The sequence below is a fragment of the Microtus oregoni genome, unplaced genomic scaffold, assembly GCF_018167655.1.
Source record: "Microtus oregoni isolate MIOR12 unplaced genomic scaffold, Mior012 000044F_ref0000062, whole genome shotgun sequence".
Taxonomy (NCBI): domain Eukaryota; kingdom Metazoa; phylum Chordata; class Mammalia; order Rodentia; family Cricetidae; genus Microtus; species Microtus oregoni.
In genome coordinates, this window is record NW_024543218.1 from 14,835,191 (window position 1) to 14,852,242 (window position 17,052).

The 17,052-nt window shown below is 40.0% G+C and overlaps 1 protein-coding gene across 8 annotated transcripts in view; it reads left to right on the plus strand.

Moving 5' to 3' along the window:
- LOC121434621 (voltage-dependent calcium channel subunit alpha-2/delta-1) overlaps positions 1-17,052 on the plus strand; it is a 380,872-nt gene that overhangs the window by 251,751 nt on the left and 112,069 nt on the right. For all 8 annotated transcript variants that reach the window (XM_041633534.1, XM_041633535.1, XM_041633536.1 and 5 more), the window contains exon 7: positions 6,643-6,774. In XM_041633534.1, coding sequence (XP_041489468.1) covers positions 6,643-6,774 — 132 coding nt within the window. The remainder of the gene's footprint in view (positions 1-6,642; positions 6,775-17,052) is intronic.

The window sequence follows — 17,052 nt, forward strand, 5'->3', positions numbered from 1 at the left end:
TACTTATATATAGTATATGCTCTTTATATACAATATACCCAATCTCGTATCTCTGGTTATTAATTAGATTAATTATAATTAATATAATTATATTAATTATATAATTAGTTATTGTGTAATTAGCTTGACCATGATGATAATTTTGTAGTATATAAAGATATCAAAGATACATTTCACTACATATACACACACACATGCTTTTCAAGTACTGATGTGCTGTGAAAATAATAAACTATAATTGGCTGTATTTATAATGTTCATGCTTTCTAAAGGACTTTAATGCATGGTGAGACCTTGAGTTCTGAATAAATCAACAGAACACATTGAAATTTAATGAAACCTTGATTAAACTTAAAAAGAAACAATAATTCATCCTTTTATTGCTTGAGGTTTTCAAAAGAAAACAAAATTTCGAGCTTGTCAATGGCTGTGCGTTCTGTCTTGACAGGGTGTAGCTTAGAGGAGTCCCATATGCTGGCAGAATCAGCAGCCCTGGAAGAGGCTGCTTTTGTGCTACCACAAATTGGATTTTTCTTTCTTCCCTTGAGAAGCCACACTGAACAATAGGATACTCGTAACAAGAGGTTGCCGAAGACCAAGGCCATACTTTTAAAAACCCAAGTGCGTGAAGAATAGGGATGGAAGGATGCTCGGCACTGGGAATCAATTATCAGTGAAATCCTGTCATGCCGTACAGAAGAGGCCCCGAAGTCAAGGCTGTTCTCCACATAGTCACTCTGAGTTGGCTTTGCACATCTATAAAAACTTAATTTGTATAAAGTATGATTTTCTAGCAGCTAAATATACCATTTGTGGAAAAATAACAGACTATCAGAGCCAACTTTACATTTATTCTCAACATAAGCAAAAGACCAGAAATTTGTATGAATATAAAATTGTATTATTTTTCAGATTCAGAGAAAAGGTAGGGCCGATTTGAATGTGATATATAGTACATGTGCTCTCTGACTGATAATGTGGATCACAGCGTAACTAAACATAGTGCCAAGCAAATCAGAGAGAGCCTGGTAGAAACATAATCCATGTTTTAAAAATGTATCTGGCCAAATAGACAAGTTATGATTTTGGTCTAGAAAGATTCGACACTCTTGAGCTGGAGAAATGGCTCCATGGTAAGAGCATGCACTGCTCCTGCAGAGAAAGTGGCGTCAGTTCCCAGCGCCCATATGTCATGGCTAACAACACCCTGCAGCTTCTGTTCAGGGAATCTGATGTCTTCTGGCTCCTAGAACACCTAGACAGACAGACACACACACAATTTTTGAAAAAATAGATTTAAATATTTGAACTTATTTTGAAACTATAATTTGCTTGGTAATTTATGAATAGTATTTACCATACAATTACTTCATTTAAAGAACTTTTAATTTTGATAAAATACTGTGACATGTACTTTCAATCGCATTTTGAAGACTTTATAATAAATAATTCTAAGCAAAATATTTTTTCAATAAGTTCGAGTTCTATAAATAGTTTTTATTATAATATCATTATCTAAATGAATAATCTCTTTGGCCATTTGTAGAAATAATTCCTGAAGATGAATAGGTTTCTGGAGAATGCGGGTTTGGTTTTTCTACCATGAAAAAGAGATGATTTATATCTTTTAAAACTTATGTTGTCAGGAGAATAGAAACGAGCAGTAGCCACCAAGACAAGAGGAAGGACACGGCCACCAAGGGCATTCAGCAGAAAAAGCATTTCCACATAGAAACTTTTAACTTTTCTGATGTGCTGTCTTGTAACCAGTTGTAACCACAAGTGCTACCTTCCTCCCTGAACTCTTTACAAATGGGCAGAGGGGAAAACTTGTAGGTGAAGACAGTTGATGGTGTGTAAATGTCCTGGAGGTAGAGGATCTGCAAATGGAAGCTGAGCTGCTCTTGAGGCTCAGGCTATGCTTCAGCTCTGTGATCCCCACTAAGGAGCTGATGTGGGAGTCCCCTCTGCATGCTGTGAATACCATCGATTAATCAAGACCCGCTTTGAGCCTATAGCAGAGCAGGGCAAACCTAAAGCTAGGTGGGAAAACTAAACTGAATGCTGGGAGAAGGAAGGTGGAGTCAGGAGAGAAGCCATGAAACTTCTGCCGGAGACAGACACACTAAAACTTTGCTGGTAGGCCATGACCTCATGGTGATGCACAGATGAATGGAGATGGGTTAAATTAAGATGTAAGAGTTAGCAAATAAGAAATTAGAGATAATGGGCCAAGCAGTGATTTAAATAATATAGTTCCTGTGTGATTATTTCGTGAGTCTGGGCGGCCGAAAAAACGAACAAGCGGCTTCCTACAGCAAGGAGCCACTAGTTGTCTCAGATAGAATGGCAACTGTGGTGCACATTAGTAATCCTGGATGGGCTAGTCTTTATTCATTGGAAAAGGAAAATATATCAATATCATGTCATTCACTATGTACTAACGAAAGATAGTGTATAATCTGTATTAGAGAAAAGGTAGCTGAGTGGCCAAGGGTCTGAAGCCACACAACACACTTGTTTTCTTGCTTGCTTTGGTGTTTTATATATACGTTTAATATTCCTTACATTTTAGGTATTTTCAGTAGAATTTGAGTAAAAAACTTGCACTGTGGATAATTTATCTTACTTTCTCAGGATTTTGTTTCATAAGGAATTTGGAGGGTGCATCTGAAGAAATGATAAAATTCGAATGTAGGCCAGCTCTCTCTCTCTCTCTCTCTCTCTCTCTCTCTCTCTCTCTAAATCTCTGGCCATGGAACTAAACGGAAAGACTGTGTGCACTGTGATTCTGCTGTCACCCAAGAGGTGTATTGTTTGATCTGGACACCTGTGGCTGACCTTTGTGCTTTGACTTTTGGCATTAGACATTCATGTCTAATTATTCTGGAACAGCCAGAATGATGACTCTGTTCAGAAGTCCTTATATCCAGTGTGTGTATCCTGATACCCTGGTACACACCGAGTACCAAACTTACATCCTGCTAAAGTGAGGGGTATCATTTCCTTCCTTGAGTGAACTTTAAAAGCATTTCAGGGGCCTCATGGGCCCTTGTACTTTATATACATTGCTCATTTGTAGGTGCAGTCATTTTGATGAAAACACTTAGAAGTCTATCTATAATGTCGCATCAAAAATTTATTCAAATGTGTCGACTGAGATTTTAAGACATATTGCCATAAGAATAGCAATATTTCAGAGCATAGCTGTTTTCCTCAGCGCATAATTGTAAACTGTAGGATGTGCTCATCTTGACTATATCATAGTTGTGAAGATACCTAATAAAAATAAGAAAAAATGGGGGCTGGAGAAATGGCTCAGTGGTTAAGAGCATTGCCTGCTCTTCCAAAGGTCCTGAGTTCAATTCCCAGCAACCACATGGTGGCTCACAACCATCTGTAATGGGGTCTGGTGCCCTCTTCTGGCCTACAGGTATACACACAGACAGAATATTGTATACATAATAAATAAATAAATATTCTTTTTTTTAACTTTTTTTTTATTGAGAAAAGAGAAAAAAAAAGACAAATTTCCTCCTCCTCCCAGCCTCCCATTTCCCTCCTCCTCCTCCCACCCTTCTCCCCCTCCCCCCACTCCTCTCCCCCTCCCTCTCTTGCCCAAAGAGCAGTCAGATTTCCCTGCCCTGTGGTAAGTCCTAGGTCCTCCCCCCTCCGTGCATTTCTAGGAAGGTGAACATCCAAACTGGCTAGGCTCCCACAAAGCCAGCACATTACGTAGGTTCAAAACCCCGTGCCATTGTCTTTGGGTTCTCATTAGCCCTCATTGTTGGCCATGCTCAGAGAGTCCAGTTTTATCCCATGCTTTTTCAGTCACAGTCCAGCTGGCCTTGGTGAGCTCCCAATAGATCAGCTCCACTGTCTCAGTGGGTGGGTGCTCCCCTCGTGGTCCCGACTTCTTTGCTCATGTTCTCCCTCCTTCTGCTCCTCATTGGGACCTTGGGAGCTCAGTCCAGTGCTCCAGTGTGGGTCTCTGTCTCTGTCTCCATCCATCACCAGATGAAGGTTCTATGATGATATGCAAGATATTCGTCAGTATTGCTCTAGGATAGGGTCATTTCAGGTTCCCCATCCTCAGCTGCCCAAGGAACTAACTGGGGACCTCGGCTTGGGTATCTGGGAGCCACTCTAGGTTCAAGTCTCTTGCCAACCCTAAGGTGGCTCCCTTAACTAAGAACCGTGCTTCCGTGCTCCCCCATCCAACCTTCCTTCATCCCAATCCTCCCCCTTTCCCAAGCTCCCCCCCATAAATATTCTTAAAAAAAAATAAGAAAAAATGGCAGCCTAGAAAACACGTAAAACTTTAATAATAAAGTAGTTGCCTGTTTTCTGTTGCTTGATGTGGAGTAGAGTCAAGGAAATTGAAAAGACAGAATCATTTGGATAGTAATGAAGTGTTTAGGAATCTTAAGTAAACATTATGATTTGTTCTGTGCAGTGTTACTATACAATGTCCCTCTCTGTGGTGATTTGTATAATACCTTAAATATTCATGAATAGTATCAGCTCAGGTTATCTACATGAATGTAGATTTTCATATAACTGGCCCCTAGGTGTTCATGGGATTAGGACTATGAATTCTTCAGTATCCCAGATGGACCATGGATCTGACCCAGCTCATGAATATTTACACACACACACACACACACACACACACACACACACACACACAGCACGATCTTTCTGAAAGTAATCACATACATCAAGATTGAAATCTCATTAGTTTCCCATAACGAGAGCTCCATCAGGATGCTGGTCCCGGGGTGGCTTTATAATTCCTTCATGCTTGTTATTTTCTTTAAAATAAAACAAACAAAAACGGAACATTCACAGATAAACAAACATGCTATGCAACTTTCTTTTTACAGGTTGATGTCCCTTCTTTATTGGGGGAATTCTTTTAATGAAAATCTATGTATTTTTCCATATAATATATTCTAATTATGGTTTCCCTCCCCTACTCTTAGTTCCCTCCCTGCCTCCACTCCCATTTGGAGCTACCCCTATTCTCTCTCTCCTTAGAAAACAAACAGACATCTAGGATAATAATAAAATATAATAAAATTTAAAAAAACAAATCAGAATAAAACAAAACAAAAAACGGAAAAAAAAGCCCAAGAAAATGCAAAGTTTTATTTTTCATTTTAGCTTCATAAACCCTGTACATTATTTAATTGTTGTTTCCTGTGGTCAGAAAAGAACAGAGAACAGTTACAGAAATGAGAAAATACTTTGTTGTAAACGAATTAATGGCACAGAATGTTAAAGCTGTTGGAGCACAGCTAGCTCAGTGATTAAAGGATGCTTCCTTGCTATAAATGTGCATGCTCCTAAGAGGAAGGGCTCACATCATCTGGAGAAGACGTGGAATTAAAACAATGTCTTCCAGTTGAGGCTTAGGTAGCCTTTCTCATATGTGTGTTGACCCCCACATCTGATCTGTTGAGAGTGTGGCGTATCTTTTACATACAAGGACAGGAAACACATGAACTGTCTGGACCTTGTTTTGTACAAGGGAAAATTATATTCCTTCCATTTTTTAATTTTTTTTTTTAAGATAGGGCTTATATCTCCCAAGCTGGCTTCCAGGGATGACCTTAAACTCAAGAACTTTTTACATCCTCTACCCAAATGCCGGCACTGTAGGTGTGCTCTGACACACAAAGTTTCTTCCATTTCTGAGAATCAAGACAAGGACCTTGAATTTGGCAGGCAGGCACTGCACACAGCCACTACCCAAGACTCCTCAGGAAACTTTAACCATGCTCTGGTTATGTTACAATCTGGAATTCTCTTTTGGGATATTCTACCAAACCACTGAATGACATGTTTGTGGAGAACATCCCCAGATCTGTAAGTAGTTATAGTTCAGCATCTAAGTTAATCACATAAGCCTTATTACCAACATGTTCTAGTTTTATTAACCAAATGAAGAGGAAAAATAAAAATTATTGCTTTGAATGGTGTTGCTGAAGCATTGACTGACTAGTCTCCAGTTTCTAACATTGGTATTATCAAATTTCCTAATGACTTTTTCCTCTACCAAACTGTATACATGTTTTTAGTATTCTGTGAACACAGATGATAAAGGTACTCTATGATAATCATGTTTTTGTTGTTTTTTTTTTACTTTGTTACCCAAGTAATTTGCATGAATATACAACAGAGATTCAGTAGAACTTGAGGGTTGCACAGTTTAAATTCTATTATAGACCCGTCTCTGAGAAACCCAAGAGATATAAACCAACTTCGTTTTCTTTGTGTCTAAAGAGCTCTTGGTACTTTGTACCTGGGAGTCATTTTATACCAAAAAAAAAAAAAGTGTTTAGGAAAGTCTGAAGTCATGACTTCGTCACAGCTGGGAAGGGGTGTGGCGCTATTACCTAATAGCGTAGGCGCGAGATGCTGGTGAACATTCTGCCATGCGCGGGCTTTCGGCCAGTCACCCATTCTAACGGTCAATCAGATTATTGTCAACGCATTGTTGAAAACCTAGTTCTGTGCTTAAAGCCTTTCAAGTTCCAGTAACTAACAGGATTTTATAGCAGACAATAGGAACATGCAGCATAGTTTATGAAATAATGTACATTTGAATAAATGTGTTATTTTTCTTGTCTTTGCTAGCAACCATAGTGTTAAATGAACTCAACTGGACAAGTGCCTTAGATGAAGTTTTCAAGAGGAACCGCGATGAGGACCCCACCTTGCTGTGGCAGGTGTTTGGGAGCGCCACTGGCCTGGCGCGGTACTATCCAGGTACGTGTTCCGAGATTCAGCAAATATGGAGAGAAATTGTGAATACTAGCGTCAGAGATGCCTGTTAAATGCCCTTTTGTAAAATACTTTTACTAGTGGCATAGCCACAGACAGAGTCCCCAGTGGATGGCATGTACCTCTGTGTACATATGGGCTGCATTATTCAACCTAACGGATTAATAATAACTAAGTAAGTAAATAATAAAGAAGAGGAAATAAAATTGGGAAAGGGATTGATGATGGTTTCTGTCAGGAGACATGGTGAGGACATGGTCAAATACCTTTTATACATGTTTGAAAATGCCAGAATCCATAAAATTATTATTATGAAAAAGCATGTAACATTGCACTAACTTGATCATAATTACTTCAAAGTGGAATACCCATAAAGTCTTTAGGAACGATGCTGCTGCCTGGTCGGGCTACAGTGTGAGACTGAGCAGAGGTGCATAGGCATGAATCTGAGAAGGAAGACACAGAGGAAGCTGGGAAAGAAGACTCCCGGGTTCAGGTCCAGCCGCACAGCTCAGTACAGCAATAGCTGGACTTTTAGAACTGTGTTGAACGCTTTCTCTCCAAGAGTCGGCCCTACGGCGGAAGCTTATATTTCAAAAGCATTAGTGTTTTCCTTTTAGCCAATGGATCTGCATTTGTTAAAATGAAAGGGCCAGAAAATAAGACAGAAAAACACAGCTCTCTTTGTCTGTATCATGTTGCAACCAGTTCTTAGGTCATCTCAGTGATCGTGCATATTCAGTGTGCATGGGTATATCTTATAAACTGAAAGAAGTGCTGTTGTAATGTTTTTCTGCCTATAAAAAACTATAAGGAACGGTAAGGAGAGATTAAACACTACCTGATAACACAAAAGCAAAAAGTAATCAGGGGTTCCCTCTGAGCGCCTGTGGGAAAACTTAAGGAAAATGTCTGTTCACGGTTGAAGGCTTGGCACAGTTAGCTTCAGCACGTTCTTACAAGTCCAGCATGCATTCTTTCTCTCCAAAGCCTGACCTGGGACACTGTTTTCAGTGGACACAATAAGACTTCAGGATTTTCTAGTTGTTGTTCGTGGTGTTTTGCTTTGTTTTACTATTTAGTTTTGCTAAATGTGCTGACAACTGAATTTTTCTTCGTAAAACGCTAGAAGAAAATTAATAGAATAAAATTTCATTTTTTCTTGCATTGTAAAGTAATAGAAATAAATGAAATGTTTGGGTAACATAAACAGGTGTGGTATTCCTAACCTCTAGGTGATTGCAAATGGCAGATGGGGGAATATTGCTAATTTCTTTTTTCAGAGTTCTGTTACACTAGCAAAAGCCATGTTTAAATTAGAAAGCAATCACAGTAATATCTTAGATTACAATAATGGTGGGATTTCTCCTCGTGGAACCCTTTATAAAATATAATAGAGCACGTGTGAAACTCTTGCTATGTGTTAAATATTAAATATTATTTATATGGGGCATGAAATAGAAAGGAAGAACAGCAACACTGTGTGCATAATAAACCCGATATGGTACATAATAAACCTGTATGTGTACATAATGAACCCGATATGGTAATCTTTAACTTACATCAGACCTTGTCCTAACATCCCCTCCAGTAGTGTGCGAGTAAATTTATCATTAACTAATAGCATCATATCCATTTTGAATCTTCTAAAAATTTTTACCTCATTTGAATTTTCATAAACATTGGTTTGAGAGAAAGGAAAAAAGCAGTGATTGAAAATTAGGATATTCTTGAGAAAACAAAGGACCAAGACCAGAGAGAAAGGAGAGACAGGTATAAAGACAAAGTGGGGCCATAGACGAATAGGATTAGAAGAGAAAGTGCATGCACACGGAGACAACACAGGAAGAAAGATGCTAAAGAGGACTATGATACCCAAGTGCTTTCGACAGGCACTTGTTATTAAATATAACATGGAATTCTTACCTGTATTAATTGCGTTCTATGAGTCTTTTAAAATGAATTGCTAATTAAAGTGTTGGGTCTTTTTTATTTTTAATACTAACCAGAAATTTTCAGATGTCTTGACATTCGGTCCTAATACCTTGGAATGATCTTTACGTCTTTAATCTAGCCAAATCCTAGTGATGCTCTCAGAAGGCTAGCCGTGGAAGCCAGGCCAGGCCCAACCACAAAACCTCATTTTTTAAAATAGGCTTTGACAGGCAAACTGACTCAGCAGAAGACTGCCCTGCTGAATTCAGTTACCTGTTGGAAGGATTGTTAAAATGGTCCCTCTGGAGTACCTACCCTTCGTGCAATTCCTTCTCCAGTGAGTTCAGGGCTGCTTTGGTCTTTATGAGAGTAGTGATGTAATCACACCAGATTTCTTATCCAAGGGGTAAGATAGGGTCATCAACATGAATTAACTTTTTGCCAATGCCTCAATAGACTATATTCTCTCTAATAATTCTGTCTAACAGACACAGACAGGCTTACCTCTGCCTTTACATCCCATTTACTAATGAAGAGAGACAGGAAGTCGCGAGCGGTGCTGCTTTGTGGAACATATAGGTGTAGCATAGGCACGTGCGTGCAGATCCATTCCCCTGTGTGGGCTTGAAGCCAACGTTGGATATCTCCCTTCGTAACTTTCCACCTTTCCTTTTGAGGCAGATCCTGGCACTGAACTTGCAGCCTCCTCTTTAAGCTAGATTGGCTAGCCAGTAAGCCTGTCTCTCTCTGCTGCCTCTCCTTCTCTTGCCTGCAGACGTGGGTCTGGCCTTGATGTGAGTCCTGGGGATCCAGCACCACACCCTGGTGCTTGAACAGCAGGCATTGTACCCACTCAACCTTTTATGGGCCATAAAACATCTTAACTAGGTTCTTGTAGTGAAGTTAATCCTCCTGCAGGAGCTCCAGGGCCTGGGGAGTCTTTTGAGCTTGGTGAGACCTGATTCACACACACAAAGTACAGAAATGCTAATTATTGCTAAGGTTAGCCCTAGAGGTTAAGGTGGGTCCCTGAGGTAAACCACAACTCAAAGTACTTCAAAGTACAAAAGATTATAGACCAGAGAGAAGGATCATTGGTCAAGAGTACTGGCTGTTCTTACAGAGGACCTCATTCTGATTTCTAGTAGCCATATCCAGTGCCTCTTCTGACATCCCTGAGTACCAGGTATGCAGGGAAGTACCCCTAATACCTTAAAAAGAAAACTGTAAGGACAAAAGGCCAGGCATGTCTACAGTAGCGTGGCTCTACTGTGCCTGATCAACATGCCCTTGATCTAAGACGTTCAAGAGAATAATCGAGTTCACAGTTGCTTAACAAAGAAGCAAAATTAAAATGGGGAAGGAAATGTAAGCATGGCTGAGTCATAACGCCAGAGAGGCGCACCGCATTGGGGGCTTCCTTGTGACTATTTCTTCATTTCTCTCGAAGGCTGGCAGGAAAAACCAACTTCCAGTTAAACTGCCCGAGCTTCCAGGCTCCCGGTGTCTCCGTTTGTAGCATCAGGAAGCCCCCACAACCACTGCTTTATAGGATCTTTGAGCAGCAAACAAAACCGATTTTATGTATTTATCCAAATGTAGACTTTTCCTCTCGCCCCTTAAGCTGAGCTACCAATATTTTCTTTTCTCAAGGGAATGCTTGTCATGGAGTTTAAAAGTATATCGCCTTTCAGAAATTTTATTTTCTGAATCAGAAAAAAATTTGTTAAAATGCTTGGTTTCATTGTTTGAATGCTACCTAAAACAGGTCCACCTGGTATGGTGTATAGTAACTACTATGTTCTACAGCCAGGTTGCAAATAAACACACCTCACTGCAGACAATGAATGATGTAATGGCTCTCAAACTGTTGTTGACCCCAGCCCTCAAACCAAGAGAACAATGGCAGTTACATTCAGAGACCGAGATACACTAATATTCTTAGCATCTTGCCCAGTGTTAGGGAAATAGGATGTTTAGGCACCCTGTGAGGACTCTGAAAGAGTAGTTTGTTTTGTAATTTGTTCTTTGAACTTCAGTATCTGCTCTGAGTTTAACATCAGCAGGCTTGCTCATCCACCAGATTTGCCTAAAAAGAGACTGAAAACCAATCCTTTCTGTTTCCTTTCCCTCATCATCCTTTCCTTTACCCCTCTCCTTCTTCTTTTAATTTGAAGATAGGTAGATTTTTATGCTAAGATAGAAGAAAAATTATCCTGGAAGGAGTTTTAGTTGCTACGATAATCATCCTATCTTTTGACTATGTCATGCTATAATTTTGCCTATTTTCTTATGACCAATTATTATACAAGATGATCTCCAAAGTCTTCCCCAGCACTCTTTTTCTAGCTGTCAGCCTTTGCTCTGCCCAGAGTTTTGTTTTACAAGGTATGTGTAGCCAGTTTCCTGGTTAACCATCAATCCATGACACAGGGAAGTTGGCACGAAGGTGATCTCAGAGTAGCACAGGATACAGTCCTGGTTCCCAATCTTGGGAGAATAGAGAGGCTGGGCAACAGTTTCAAAACTACATCTAAGGAGTAGTAGTAACTTCTGCCATTTTGTAATGTAGCTGAGTACTTATGCCAGACAGTTATTGCAGGATGAGTTTTAATAAATGGAGAGAATCCTTAATATTACCAAAAAGAAAATAATAAAGTTTTAGGTGTTGGATATGGTAACACTAATATACAATCTTAATATAATGTGTACATGTAACAAAATATTCTTAATAACCATAAAGGCAATTATGGTGCTCAAATAAAAAATAAAATTAAAAGTCTAAAACAAAACAAAACTGGTTGGAGCTCATGGATTCTCGTTGAATCCATGCTCATTAGAAAATGTTTCATTTCTGAATCTTTTCCTTGCCCCTCCTAATCTATGTAAATGAAGTTTAAACTGTCAAGACTAATAGCTAAAACTATGAATTCTTGAACTTTTTAAAAAATAATTGTTGGTACAAACCATTTGTTTCACCTAGTAAAGCCTCCTGAAATTGAGGCAATTGCAGTATTAAATTGAGTTTATGGCTAGGAATCAGTGCCTCGTTGAAATGCTATAGAAAGTACTTATCATTATTAGATAATTACTTTCTGTTACAAAGGGGGAGAAACAGAAAAAAGTCAAACTCTGTTTTACATGACATTTACCATCTGTCTTACTAAATACTTGATCTACCCTTCCTGTTTGCTCATTTTGAAGATAAGAGATTGAAAAAAAAAAAGCCTGATGTATCCAGCATAAATGTTAAATTCCTCAACACTGTCCTTGTTGTGAGGCTGAAATTTTGCTGGAATAAACCATAGTAGAATCTGTGTATAAGTATGTAAAGTATGTAGCCTGATACTCGTTTTCCCCATATGGATAGTCAATTTTCATACATTACATATGATATTTTGAAAAATAACTTGAGAGTATTTTCAACCTCAAATCGCATACGGCAACATTTGAAGACTGTTTCCTCTTGTTTAGTTGCTGAGGGGCCATTTGATGGTTTTCTAGAAACTGGGTCCTCCCGGAGCCTCAGCTTGTCTGGGCTTTCGAAAAGCGGTGCTACCAATGGTACGTTATCTTCAACGGTGCCTGATTTCTTTTTCTCTTTTCTTTTCTTCTTTCCTCTTTTCCTTAGAGATTTGTAAATGAACACACGGTTTACTTATGAATATATTAACATCTAGTCATCACTGTATAAGCTAGTTTTAAATAAGATCTATCTTTTCACAATAGTTATTAAATACACTCTGTGTCCGTTGATACGATTTGTCCTGCCAATCACAAAAACAAATCAGAATTTTTATTTTAACATTATCGAAGTTTGTTCCTGCCTCAAATCAAAATATTAATTCACGGTGAGGGCTGGTCAGTAGTGAGAGCACAGGACACTCCCCTGCATCATCACATCTGTGTTGTGAGTGGACCACCTCTACTGGGCAGCCCGTGCTAAACTGTGCTCATTGAGTAGGCAAAGCCCTATACCTTCCTTTCTCAGATAACTTCTCAGAAACAGCACAAAGCATTTCTTCTTGAATGACTCTGAACTTAATTTAGTGTCCCCATGGTCGCAGTCCCCTTTCCATGCCCATGTGCTTAGCTGAGATGGTCTGAGCTGTCCTAAGGAAGGATACAGAAGCACTGTAGGTGCAAGAGCATCCGGCCACACGCTGCGCATGTTTCTGCCTTCCTGAGAGTGAATCTCAGCAAAACATCAGAAGCCGCCTGAGATGGCTTCACATGTAGATCGCAGCGAGATCGTTCAGTGATTAAAACAGCAAGTAAATTAGGCCGGCGGCAGTAATAGATTCCCTATGTAAGACGAGAAAAGTAATTAGGACGAATACCATCAGAGAGGCCTATGAACTGTAGATTAAAACTCAAGTAAATGCAAAAAATAAATAAATAAAAGTAGGCAAAGTCTTTCTGGAGAGAGACAAGGAGATGAACAAATCCTCAGGTGTATTGGCGATCTGGTGGTCTGATTGCTACAGGAAGGAGTTGTATTGAGTCAACGCTAGTGGCAGACCTTGACTGTCACAGTGACTGTGTCTAGATAGAGCACTGCAGCTATTCTGGGTGTTTGATTGCTGTGCGTGTCTCCTAGGAGGAGGAAGTTATAAGGGAGCATCCTCAGAATGCGTTGCTGGGACGTTGCAAATGTGAACATGTAAAGAACTGAACAAAGGAGGGCCGAGTAAAAATTATAAAGGAGACTTCTTGACTACAAAAGATAGGGACATCAGAGAACTAATAAAAAAAATCTATATTTTTAAGATGACCATACATTCTAATTTGAATGGAACATGCAATGTTGTGATTATTTGGTGAAAGTTGTATTGGTGGTATTTTCATCTGGGAGCAAAGCGATGCGTTCAGTGCTGAACAGCAATGTTGCAGTGTGGCTGTTGAGAAGACGGAGAGAGCTCAGCGCACAGCTGATCACAGGCTTTCATGTTCGTCATCCTGTGCCTGGCTCGCTGTGCGCTGTGTGCTGTGCGCTGTGCGCTGTGTGCTGTGGAATATGCAGCAGACACACGTGTGAAATTAGGCAGTACTGTCTGTAAGACTTGAGGTTGTCCTGTGTTCCCCGGCATCATAACCATTGTCTCATACCCGCCTCTTACCTGAGCCTGGTCACAGTCACTCCCTGTGGCTCACGGGGCTGCCCAGCTTCATACCCATTGCCTCATTCCCCGTCTCTTACCTGAGCCTGGTCACAGTTACTCCAGTTACTCCCTGTCCCTCACTAGGCTGCTCAGGATGGCTGTTCACCTAAAGTTCTGGTCACAGTTGAACTAAGTGATGTGTTTCTCTCCTTGCTCATGGGGTGGAGCAGCTAAGTACATGCTAATTTAAAAAGTGAGACTTGTTTGTAATTCAACCGGCAGAAAGAATGTATAATGTATGTCACTGAGCATTGCTAAACCCTTCAGCTGTTTTTATTCAGAAAATATCTCTCATCCTGTTCTCTTTTCCTTTACATAGCACGAACCCCCCCTCCCCCCCGCCATGTCATTCGTTTTTACACGCATGCAACCATCTTTGATGTGTTGCTCATTTTATGTTTGGTGTCGTTGATTAAAGAAGTCAGCAACATTTTGTCTAAGATGCAGAGATCCTACACACCTCTGAGGTCAGGAATGAAGTTTCACGGAACTCTCCCACCATCCACACCACTCCTGAGGCATGGCACTTGTTCTTGAGAGTTGCAATTTTCTTGCACTTAAAGCTTTATCATGTCTTACTACACTGGGGGCATCTCATCGTCAGAATTTTCCCTCAGGTGGAACATAGCTAACTTTCTTTCCAGTAACTCTTCCCCTCTTGTACTTCATAAAACCCCTGTGCCCTTGCCCTTCCTGAGCTACTTAAAGGATTAAATATGTATAAGCATCCTTTCTGTTGAGTATTCACTTAAACAACCAACTTGCCACTTAGCCGCTGCTTCTGCTGACAGCAAAGTTTCCCTATTCTGTATGGAGATGTTTCACGCGGGTCCAATTATAACTGGACTTTTAAAGCTAGTGGGGATCTGTCCTTAGCCACAGGGCTGTCTCTGCATTTGAGTTTATATTAACTGAGGGGAAAGAGGGAACGCAGTGGAGACAACGCATCCTTCTCCTGGTGATCCAGCGTCGTTATTGCTCAGAAACAAAAAGTAAAGTTAAAGACATTTGGATTGGACAGAGAAGGTGGCTCAGCAGGTAAAGAGGCTTGCTATGCAATTTGAAACCTAGAACACACATAAAAATGAAAGTAAAGCACCTACTCCACAAAATTGTCTCTGGACCTCCACCCGAGTGTTGTGGAGTCTGTGCCCACACATGTGTGCATGTGCGCATATGCATGCACACACACATTAATAATAGTATTGCTACAGAACAATTACTGTGTTGTTTATTATTATATACTTGTTATAAAAATGATTATCATGTTAAATAATAATATAATTACAATCATTATTACATATCATTAATAATAACAATAGTTATTATAGTTTACAATTTTAAAAATTGTAGGTTACTATTCAAAGGCTAGTCAGGGGAATTAAATCTGATAATATAAAAACCCTGTTCATGAAGGAAGAATCCTCCTAAGTGGAAACCATCAGTCATTCGGCCAGCAGTTAGAAGAGAAGGAAAACTTACATGCATTTTAAGAAAGACAAAGCTAAGAGGTCTAATGAAATGACTGAGAAGTGATTGGCAAAATCAGGTGCTAAGGTCCCTGTGAAAGGCTAGCATTGTTCACCCAGTGGTGTTTTCCTTACGTGCCCTGCAGACATCCAAGGACAACCACAACCTGCAACCCCAGTTTTCCCTTCTCAGCAGCTCAGCCTTTAGTGTGTAACTATAGGTAGGGTTTTCCTTCTTTAACTTAGCCTTTACTCTACTGTCTTTTAATCTTCCTTGCTTTCCATAGCTCTGTGTGTTTGTTTATAAAGCCTGCCTGGTCACATGCCTCTTCTCTACCCCTGAAAATGGAAGTCAAGTTCAACCTTCCTTCTACAATCTTAAATCCCACCTCCCATCTACCAGCTTTTCTAAGATCAGGCTTTCTTCGTCATCCCCTTGGGAAACTTCAGTTCATCAGTATTGGAACAGCTATCCAATTTTATAATCTTTCAGAAATTATTTGGAATACACTTTTAGCCTAACCACTGAAGTCTATGTAACCATGCCTGGAGCTAGTTCATGATGTGTCTCTATGGTCAATAGCGCCGAGCACAGCATCTTCCATGCCATGGAGAGTCGTAGGTGTTCATTAGGTTAAACTTGATGATTTCAGTCCCAGTGAAAAGAATTCATAGGAGAATTTTAGACGTGGTATAATATCTTTAGTATGTCAGTCATCTTTTCAGGGCTTTCTTCATCCCCTTTCTCATAGACAGTGCAACATGCCAATAATACATACATGGCGTTGACAGTCAGGGCTGTCTGGACCATATGCAACTATCTCCCTCGTGGAATAAGACATTTCCTTATTTCACTGGCCCCCACGTGGCAGAATTCCAGTTATGTTCTCGTCCTTAATCATTGGAGTCCAGTGCATACACAGCGACTGCCTCTGTAAAGAACCACGCTAAGACTCCAGTGTGGAGAAGCAGAATGAACAATATAGGCCTACCACTCACCCACAGTTTTTACTCATTCCATCAGTAGAGAAATCCAAATGCCTCCTAACTTGAACAAAGCAAGTTTGCTAATTAGCCTGTCTCAGCCGTGATATTCTGTGAGACCCCACGTTTGTCTCAAACAGTGGCACACCTGAAGGAGAGAATCTGGGACCCAGCAGCTTTCATAGCTTGTCTTTCCTGGTGGAAATCTTGAACCCAGAGTGGCACTCGGTTATGAATAGCATGTCTGTAGATTATACCTAGATGTTTTGTAGTACTATGAACAACATTGGCAATGCCTAGTTGCTGGATTCCAGTTCTTTTATTCCAATGAATTCATCTTTTAATTTAAATTTGTTTATGGTAGAGTTTACTATACAACCATTACGGGCCTGTGAAGTCCAAATGTACCACGTGCTGAGATGTAAGGCCTATGCCACTCTGCTCAGACTGATGAATTTCATAGGCAAGCAATCCGAATTCTAAAATTTCATCTGGAAGTAATTCTGATTGCTAACATCTTCTCTATAATTCGTAGGTTCCAAATATAAGTTTCCATTTCAATCTTTTCCTCGTGGGTAGCTTGCCTTTTTGAAGCCATTACTGACTATAGAAAATTTGTTGTTATAATAAAGAGTTTGCAGGCAACCATACACACACACACACACACACACACACACACAGAGAGAGAGAGAGAGAGAGAGAGAGAGAGAGAG